At 48.6% G+C, this 10874-nt stretch overlaps 1 protein-coding gene across 4 annotated transcripts in view; it reads right to left on the reverse strand.

The window, feature by feature from the left end:
* Nucleotides 1-6604: 6604 nt before the first annotated feature.
* Nucleotides 6605-10874, reverse strand: part of LOC143105447 (uncharacterized) — a 5780-nt gene continuing 1510 nt past the window's right edge. For all 4 annotated transcript variants that reach the window (XM_076269437.1, XM_076269435.1, XM_076269436.1 and 1 more), the window contains 8 exons: nt 10678-10758; nt 10103-10153; nt 9459-9819; nt 9273-9371; nt 8661-8732; nt 8506-8577; nt 7744-7818; nt 6605-7452 (listed from right to left, as the gene is read on the reverse strand). In XM_076269437.1, coding sequence (XP_076125552.1) covers nt 7232-7452; nt 7744-7818; nt 8506-8577; nt 8661-8732; nt 9273-9371; nt 9459-9819; nt 10103-10153; nt 10678-10752 — 1026 coding nt within the window. In that variant the 5' untranslated portion in view covers nt 10753-10758 and the 3' untranslated portion in view covers nt 6605-7231. The remainder of the gene's footprint in view (nt 7453-7743; nt 7819-8505; nt 8578-8660; nt 8733-9272; nt 9372-9458; nt 9820-10102; nt 10154-10677; nt 10759-10874) is intronic.

Consider the following 10874-nt stretch of genomic DNA (forward strand, 5'->3'; position numbering starts at 1 on the left):
CTCTGACCATGTGTCTGATACTCCAAAAGGCCCAAAAACACTGCCATAGTTCGGGGAAAACCTACTGGATGCATTGCCTGGGAGTTCAACTTTTTGCCAAAATTATTCTAAGTCCACTTTTTTACCCTCTCCTCGATTTCGCGCCGATACCCGGCGCGGGGGGGTCAATAAGAGTACCTCCAGGCCAAGGGGAGCTCCTCAGAAGTGTCCGAAGCCGTCGGACACATTTGCTGGCCTCCCTGGGTGTCCGTTTCTGGAGCCTGCCACCTGCCCCGCGTATATAATTAAATAAGTCAGGACTTAGGTTTTGAGCGAGTTTTCCCTTTTGGACTTAGGTTTTGAACGAAAACCCATGGTTAACCAAGCCACCCATGGTATACCTGCCTACCCAGGGTGAACCTGCTTACTCCTGTGTCCCGCAGGGGGCGACATTTCCCACATTTTTCCCATTTTCATCATTTTCATCAGTTTTATTCTATCTTTTTTTACATTTTGCCCATTTTTACACATTTTCAGCCCAGCTTCCATGCACCTCTATAGGCATGATTTTTACACATTTTGGCCATTTTTGGACACTTTTCTGGGCAGCCTTTTCATCCATTTTGGGGCTTTTTGGGGGGTTTTGGCCTGTTTCTGGCCCTGATGGAGACACAGAGAGGAGGTTTTTTTCAACATTGGGAGCCTTTTTACACATTTTGCCCATTTTCCCCCCCAGCTTGGGGGCACTTTCCTGGGCAGGGATTTCAACCACTTTGGCCAGTTTTGACCTCTCTCTGGCCAGCCCCCCCACACTTTTTGACCACATTCTCCTGCGGGGGCCTTGTTTTTTCTACGGGGGCTACTATTCCCAGCCATTTTTGGGGTCGCCACGGCGAAGGGGGGGGGACTTTTTTGGGCATTTTTTGCATATTTTGGCCTCTTCTATGGCCCCCAGCTACTCACCTGTTGCACCCAGACAGGCAGGGACCCTAGTGGGCATTGACTTTGACCTCTGCGTGGGTTCAGCACCCACCTTTTCCCACCAGAGGGCAGCGAGAGCTCAACTCCAATCTCAGGCTTTTTTAAACAGCTATTTTAACAGTTTTTGCCCTTTTTGACCCCCTGTCAGTATTTTTTCGACCCCAGCCTCCGGTGGGCCGTCCGGGCATGAATTTCAGACAGTTTGACCACCTTTAGCCTCTTCTGTTTGCAGCCATTTGCTCCATTTTGGGCGTTTTCAGCTTTCAGGGGGCTTTTTTTTTAAACTGGCTACCTGGAATTCAGAGGCTTGCCCTGCAGGGCTGGGAGAGGCCTGGGGATGAGTGCTTGTGCTCAGACGGGCTCAACTTGGGCCTAGGAGCAGGGAGAGACACACAGGGCTGTGCTAGACCCCCCCCAGCACGCACAGCCACACACACGCACACACGCGCGCGCAGGAGATAGAGAGGGACAGAGAGAGGGGCCTGTTGCTCACACAGGCTCCAGCTGCTCACAGAGGCCCTAACTTGGGCCTAGATGCTTGTAGAGACACAGAGAGCTGTGCTAGACCCACTGCAGACCCCTCACACCCACACACCCCCACCCACCCACCCCCCCCACACACACACACACACACACATAGGCCCCTATTGCTCACACAGGCTCCAGCTGCTCAGAGAGGCCCTGACTTGGGCCTAGATGCTTGGATAGACACAGAGAGCTGTGCTAGACCCACTGCAGACCCCTCACACACACACACACAACCAGCCACCCACCCACCCACCCACCCACACACACACACACACACATAGGCCCCTATTGCTCACACTGGCTCCAGCTGCTCAGAGAGGCCCCAACTTGGGCCTAGATGCTTGTAGAGACACAGAGAGCTGTGCTAGACCCACTGCAGCACCCCCACACACACACAGCCACCCCCCCCCCACACACACAGGCTCCAGCTGCTCACATAGGCCCCAGCTTAGGCTGAGGCCTTGCCAGAGGCCTACTAGCTACTGCTGACCTCTGACTTGACCCCTGATGCTAGGAAAGACACAGAGAGCTGTGCTAGACCCACTGCAGCACCCACAGCCACACACACACACGCGCGCGCGCGCACACACACAGAGAGGGAGAGAGAGAGGGGCCTGTTGCTCACACAGGCTCCAGCTGCTCACAGAGGCCCCAACTTGGGCCTAGCTGCTTGTAGAGACACAGAGAGCTGTGCTAGACCCACTGCAGCACCCCGCCACACACACACACCCACCCACAGGCCCCAGCTGCTCACATAGGCTCCAACTTAGGCTGAGGCCTTGTGAGAGGCCTACTAGCTACTGCTGACCTCTGACTTGACCCCTGATGCTTGGAGAGGCTTGGGGAAGAGTGCTTGTGCTCACACAGGCTGCAGCTACTCACAGAGGCTCCAACTTGGGCTGAGGCCTTGTCAGAGGCCTACTAGCTACAGCTTGACCTCTGGTTTGACCCCTGATGCTTGGAGAGGCACAGAGAGGCCTAGGAGTGAGTGCATGTTCTCACACAGGCTGCAGCTGCTCACAGATGCTCCAAAGACTCCTCTCTGTGCCCTGCGCGCGCCTGTCTGACCCTCAGACCCACACACACACCGCCGTGCAGCCAGAGAGGCCTGCTGAAGGCCCAGCACAGCTCACACACACTCTGGGAGCACACACACACACTGGGAGCGCACACACACACGCTGGGAGCACACACACTCCTCTCTCTCCCCTGTGCGCGCCTGTCTGATACACACACACCTCTGTGCAGCCAGACAGGCCTGTTGAAGGCCCAGCACACACACACACACACACACACACACACACACACACACACACAGGGAGCAGACAGGCCTGTTGAAGGCCCAGCACAGTCCACACACACACACAGGGAGCAGACAGGCCTGTTCAAGGCCCAGCACAGTCCACAGACACACACACACACACAGGGAGCAGACAGGCCTGTTCAAGGCCCAGCACACACACACACACACACACAGGGAGCAGACAGGCCTGTTCAAGGCCCAGCACACACACACACACACACACACACACACAGACACACACACAGGGAGCAGACAGGCCTGTTCAAGGCCCAGCACAGTCCACAGACACACACACACACACAGACACACACACAGGGAGCAGACAGGCCTGTTCAAGGCCCAGCACACACACACACACACACACACAGACACACACACAGGGAGCAGACAGGCCTGCTCAAGGCCCAGCACACACACACACACACACACACAGGGAGCAGACAGGCCTGTTCAAGGCCCAGCACAGTCCACACACACACACAGGGAGCAGACAGGCCTGTTCAAGGCCCAGCACAGTCCACAGACACACACACACACACAGACACACACACAGGGAGCAGACAGGCCTGTTCAAGGCCCAGCACAGTCCACACAGGGAGCAGACAGGCCTGTTCAAGGCCCAGCACTCACACACACATTCACACACACACACACACACAGACACACACACAGGGAGCAGACAGGCCTGTTCAAGGCCCAGCACACACACACACACACACAGGGAGCAGACAGGGCTGTTCAAGGCCCAGCACACACACACACACACACACACAGACACACACACAGGGAGCAGACAGGCCTGTTCAAGGCCCAGCACAGTCCACAGACACACACACACACACACACACCCACACACACACACACACAGGGAGCAGACAGGCCTGTTCAAGGCCCAGCACACACACACACACACACACACACACACAGGGAGCAGACAGGCCTGTTCAAGGCCCAGCACACACACACACACACACACACACACACACACAGACACACACACAGGGAGCAGACAGGCCTGTTCAAGGCCCAGCACACACACACACACACACACACACACACACACACACACACACACAGGGAGCAGACAGGCCTGTTCAAGGCCCAGCACTCACACACACACACACACACAGACACACACACAGGGAGCAGACAGGCCTGCTCAAGGCCCAGCACACACACACACACACACACACAGGGAGCAGACAGGCCTGTTCAAGGCCCAGCACACACACACACACACACACACACACACACAGACACACACACAGGGAGCAGACAGGCCTGTTCAAGGCCCAGCACACACACACACACACACACACACACACACACACATACACACACAGGGAGCAGACAGGCCTGTTCAAGGCCCAGCACACACACACACACACACACACACACACACACACACGCACACACACACACACACACAGACACAGACACACACACAGGGAGCAGACAGGCCTGTTGAAGGCCCAGCACAGTCCACACAGGGAGCAGACAGGCCTGTTCAAGGCCCAGCACTCACACACACACACACACACACACACACACACACGCACACACACACACACACACAGACACAGACACACACACAGGGAGCAGACAGGCCTGTTCAAGGCCCAGCACACACACACACACACACACACACACACACACACACACACGCACACACCCACACACACACAGACACAGACACACACACAGGGAGCAGACAGGCCTGTTGAAGGCCCAGCACAGTCCACACAGGGAGCAGACAGGCCTGTTCAAGGCCCAGCACTCACACACACACACACACACACACAGACACACACACAGGGAGCAGACAGGCCTGTTCAAGGCCCAGCACACACACACACACACACAGGGAGCAGACAGGGCTGTTCAAGGCCCAGCACACACACACACACACACACACAGACACACACACAGGGAGCAGACAGGCCTGCTCAAGGCCCAGCACACACACACACACACACACACAGGGAGCAGACAGGCCTGTTCAAGGCCCAGCACACACACACACACACACACACACACACACACACCCACACACACACACACACACAGGGAGCAGACAGGCCTGTTCAAGGCCCAGCACACACACACACACACACACACACACACACCCACACACACACACACAGACACACACACAGGGAGCAGACAGGCCTGTTCAAGGCCCAGCACAAGCCCAATGGAGCACACACACTCCTCTCCCACCCCAGTGTGTGTGTGTGTGTGTGTGTGACCCTGAGAGCACACACACACACACAGACTGGGAGCACACACACACTCCTCTCTGCAGCCACACACAGCTCTGTAAGGCCCAACACAGCACACACACACCCTGGGAGCACACACACACACCACTGTGCAGCCACACACAGCCCTACAAGGCCCAACACAGCACACACACAGCCTGGGAGCACACACACACACACTGGGAGCAGTCACAGACTCCTCTCTCTCCCCATTGAGTGTCTGTGTGACCCTGAGAGCACACACACTGGGAGCAGTCACAGGCTACTCTCTCTCCCCAGTGAGTGTCTGTGTGACCCTGAGAGCACACACACTCCTCTCTGTCCCCTGCGCGCGTGTGTCACCCTGAGAGCACACACACACACACACACACTGGGAGCAGTCACAGGCTACTCTCTCTCCCCAGTGAGTGTCTGTGTGACCCTGAGAGCACACACACACACTGGGAGCAGTCACAGGCTCCTCTCTCTCCCCAGTGAGTGTCTGTGTGACCCTGAGAGCACACACACTCCTCTCTGTCCCCTGCGCGCGTGTGTCACCCTGAGAGCACACACACACACACACTGGGAGCAGTCACAGGCTCCTCTCTCTCCCCAGTGTGTGTGTGTGACCCAAGGAGCAAACACACACACACACACTTACAGCACACACACTTACAGCACACACACTCCTCTCCCACCCCAGGAGCAGGCACACACACACCAACCTGCAGGCACACACACCTCTGTTAGGCCCAAGACAGCACACACACAGTCTGGGAGCACACACACACACCACCCTGCATGCACACACACCTCAATGAGGCCCAACACAGCACACACACACACACAAACTCTGGGAGCACACACACACACCACCCTGCATGCACACACACCTCTGTTAGGCCCAAGACAGCACACACACAGTCTGAGAGCACACACATACAACCCTGCACACACACCTCTGTTAGGCCCAACACAGCTCACACACTACCTGGGAGCACACACACACACACACACACACACACACACACACACACACACACACACACACACACACACACACACACATACCCATCTTTATCACCACCTGGGGACACCTGACAGAACGGTCACTTTTGGGGACACCACTTTCTAAGCATGGTAAAGACAAGGCATTGCACAGGAGCATTGGATATGGGTTCAGTAATAAGCAAATCAGTTGGAATATAGAATACACACTTCATACCTGAAGTTAGTCTGACACCTGACTCCTGACCAGCCACAGGGGACAGGTGTCAGGTGGTCAAAGTGAGGACTCTGGCCCCGCCCATAGTCACGCCCACCCAAGTGATGTAATCAACAAGCACAGTGCAATCTGGGGACCAACTTCTGTATTTTCTTGGATATACTGAAAACCATTCTGAAGGAGCACATGTAATGTAAACCACATTTGTTCAAGTTGCAATGCATCTTATACTATAATACCATGAGTGGTTTTGAGGATTTACTGTTGTTTTGGAAATACTCGTGAGACCTGTCTCATGACACCAAGTTGAAGCTAATACGTATATACAAAAGGAAAGAAATAAAAACATTAGTAGCAATCAACACATTTATTGGCTGCTTAACACAGTGCCAGAATGCATAACCACACTTCATTAGAACGTTATGAGGTAGATTGTTGTGATAGTTATTAGCGTACATTATTTCTGAAAGTGCTAGTAATGCTACAGTCAACACCATGTGAAAAAGCAGATACCTTCTCAATATAAAATATCTACTCAGGCATTGCAGATACCAAGTGAATAATGAAAATAAAAGAAATATTAAAATTAATAAAAAAAAATGTGTCGTCAGAATATTTTTAACGAACCTCGTCAACAAGGATACAACGTACCTTCTTCTCCCACACAACTCTTTACACCTCAACATTATCACAATCATGAGCATCATTAATTTTCCTCTAAAGCCTGTTTGTATGAGCATGTAGTATTAACAACGAAAGTACACAATTGACCCTCTCCCAACCTAAAATAATTTAAGTACTGTTAAAATAAAGTGCATGTACTGTAATACCAATGACAAAAACATTGCTAATATAAACAAGAATACTGTGTAAGTACAGGGCATGTATTATGTGGTCCTCTGAAATGCTCAAGCCCTGTTAAGAAAACTGAACACATTCCCATCTCCCACCCCCAAACTCATTCTTATCAAATTGCTATAAAAGGGTCTGTGTGGTTCTTTGGTAGGACACACAACGATTTTTGACATAAAACTTAACTGACATCCAGTCACGGAACTTAAGTGCTTCAGGTGCGGAGTTGATACAAGAAACGCAGTCTGCCTTCCCAGGAGTTCTGCCTGTAGTGATACATTTCATCAGGGTCTTCTCAACAGCGCCGATTTCTTCTTGACTCCATGGTCTTCTCTTGCGGCAGGCTGTGAAATAGAATCACAACAAAGAATATCAAAAAGACACTAATGAAATATGCTTAACCAAAAATATTCACACTTATGTGTCTTTCAAGTCTGACAATGAATGAATTGTTGTATGATGAAGTTGTTTGACAAGTTTTAATTTGATAAAGACAGAGGCCTATACATTTATTTTAGCTCAGTTTCCTGACAGGTTTAACATATTTACTTGAACACAAACCCTATCATTTGCTACACTAGTTTTGATCGGACTACATAAGTTCATATCAGAACACAAACATCCATCATACTTACATGTCTTGGATGCTGCATCTGGAACATCGGAGTTCATTTCATCACATTTACTTTGGCTCTTCATCTTTGATGTGCCTAAAAAACAAACAATTTCACACCACAAATCACCGTCCTGTCTGCAACACACATTTTGTGAAGGGCAAACAACATTTTTTAAAATGAATCTGTATGAAGACACGTTTGCAAAGAGGAGAAGCAATTTTTTGCTTCTGATTTATTTATTTTTTGCTTCACATTCATGAAAGGTTTGGTATGAATATTGAGTCATGTATCATGAAACAGTCATGAATGCTTTATGTGCAGTTTATGACAGCTGCTATGAATGTGTTATGAACTCACCCGTCAAGTAAAGTGTTACCCAAATGTTTGTGAAAAGGTTTTAGTGAGTTAGGAGTCCTCTTGACTATTTCTAAGCTATCCCAGACTTAGGTGCTACTTTTAGGGCTAAAATACTTTGAGTTACTCCCCAGCTGACAGTTATATTGTGGCAACGTTGTGAGCATGTACCGCATAGGTCGTCGCGGCATAGTTGAATAACATGGTGGCTACGTACATTTACGAATCGTTTGGATGTGGTGGCTACATTTCTTGTCCATACCTAAAGTTACGTGCAGAGGACTTTCAGGGGATGTCAATTATGTTGCTACAGCATTCTCTGAAAGTTAGGAGTTACTTTTAGCCTTAAGATTCTTTGTGAATATGGCCCCTGCTGTCTCCGATGACATTTATTTATCAGTTAGGCATGAACAAAACCTTACTCACGTTTCTTAGCAGCTGAACCTGGATCCTCGGACTCTTCCTCTGATTGCATGCAGTGTTTCTTCTTTGAAGTGCCTGCGTTTCAGACATTAAAATCAGCATCATGTTCAACACCTTCAAGACAACCTGCAAGCATTCATATTACTCTTAATACTTACGTTTCTTAGCAGCTGAACCTGGATCCTCGGACTCGTCCTCTGATTGCATGCACTGTTTCTTCTTTGAAGTACCTGCGTTTCAGACATTAAAATCAGCATCATGTTCAACACCTTCAAGACAACCTGCAAGCATTCATATTACCCAGTGTTTCCGCTAGATTTTTTTTAACAGTGGCGGCAGGTACCTCGGATTAGCATTGCTGTTTATTCTTAAACTGCAATTTTCAGCAGCCAGCGGAGGGCATTTAGCCTACTAGTACTATGCTTCCAGACAATATTTTGCGTCTCCCCTAATTCTGAAGCAGTGGCACTGCTAAATGAAGAGGAAACACTGAGAAGAAAAGTTAATGCTTTAAATAGGCTACATCAATACAATATATAATATGTAAACTGAAACTGGACGGGCCATAGTAACCTCTGACTAGTTTAGGCTACTTATTGTTAAATTGCTATGTGAGCAGCAGCCAGCAGGGGAGGATACGTCGCAGGATTATTTAAAAAGCAAATGTGCGTCTGCCCTGATTCTGATACCGTGGCGGTATTAATTAAACAATGGGGGGGCCGCCATGCTGAAATAAATGTAGAGGAAACACTGTTACCCTTAATACTTACGTTTCTTAGCAGCTGAAGGTAGGTAGGATGTAGAAGGTGGGCTTAGTTCTTCGCCTGTCAGTTCGCTTTCTGAATGGTCACTCTCCTCTGGAATTGTTTCTAAAGCACACCAATCAGAAACTTGTGAAATCTACTAAATGTATAAATCATAGTGAGATTAACATTAACCTTGAACATCATAATTACCATTGGGATCAATTTCAATTTCGTCTAAATTCTTTCCTTTGTAGTCCATTAAGCACCCTCTTTCCATGGCCATCAGGACTTTACTAACTTTAGCCAGTTGTAGTGTTCCTTCTGGCAGACGATAGAACTTGCGGTGGACTGCGATGTTGTGGCCCAAAAAATCAGCCAATTGATCCATTTCTGTATCTTTGAGGTTCAAAACCTTGGAAAGTGTGGATACATGTTTTCTTAATTTCGTAGAGGATAAGCGCTCTGGGCTTGAGCTGCTGCTATTTGAGTCCGGAACATAATCGTCCTCACTGCCACTATCTTCACTGCTGGGCAAAGAATCCCTTGGAATGCCCAGCATCTCTTTTGTGAGCTTCAGATAGAAAAAGAAAGATTAATTTTAAAGCAATGTTTAGAAAGTTTTGCAGTCTGCTTACTGATATTAAAAAAAAGCTGTGATGAAGTCAAATACCATGAATGAGAGTAATAGGAGTATCTATGAAATGTAATCTACTAACACTATGACAACTATCACCACATCTATGATAAAACATAACTCATTCATTAACATCAAGACAACATTGTACAACAAATACACAAACACAATTTGTTCTCCCATATTTCACTGGGTCAAGTAGTCTTATATTATCACTTACAAACACACTTTCCGTTCGCTGTAGCTCTGGAACTAATTCTGAAGCACTGTTCTGTGGAGGACAAGAACACATAGGAGGACATCAAATATATACACTATATTGCCAAAAGTATTGGGTTATCTGCCTTGACCCCCATATGAACTTCAGTCACATCCTGTTATTAATCCATAGAGCTTAATATGACACCATTTTCTGCTATAACAGCTTCAACTCTTCTGGGAACACTCCTACACCTTGTGGAAAGCCTTCCCAGAAGAGTTGAAGCTGTTATAGCTTAAAAGAGTGGACAGACGTCATATTAAACCCTATGGATTAAGAATAGGATGTGACTGAAGTTCATATCGGGGTCAAGGCAGGTGACCCAATACTTTTGGAAATATAGTGTATATAGCAATCACATATTACCAGACAATATACAGAGAATCAAATATATAGCCATCACATAAGACCGGACAATATAAGGAGAATCCGGTCCAAACATATTTCCGAGTTTTGTGTTCACACCTGTAGCACACAACACGTCTCCTGGAGTAAACACTGGGTGATTTAACATGTTTAGAATGTAAATTACTTACATTTCGTGCTTTTGTTGTTCTTTTTGGGCCTTCCGTTTTGTATCTCGATTCTGCATCGCTCTCCTGCTTCCCCATGGTTGCCTGTAACAAACATATAAGCAATGAAATTATCATTTAATTCCACTATTCATGCCCATAAGACATTTTCTCAAGAATGTTTTTATTGCATATGAACAATAATGATTGCTCTTTCTTCA

The sequence above is a fragment of the Alosa pseudoharengus genome, unplaced genomic scaffold, assembly GCF_046254945.1.
Source record: "Alosa pseudoharengus isolate Yale_2024_CS ecotype anadromous, Long Island Sound unplaced genomic scaffold, YU_APseudo_1.1 YU_APseudo_1.1_scf_59, whole genome shotgun sequence".
Classification (NCBI taxonomy): domain Eukaryota; kingdom Metazoa; phylum Chordata; class Actinopteri; order Clupeiformes; family Clupeidae; genus Alosa; species Alosa pseudoharengus.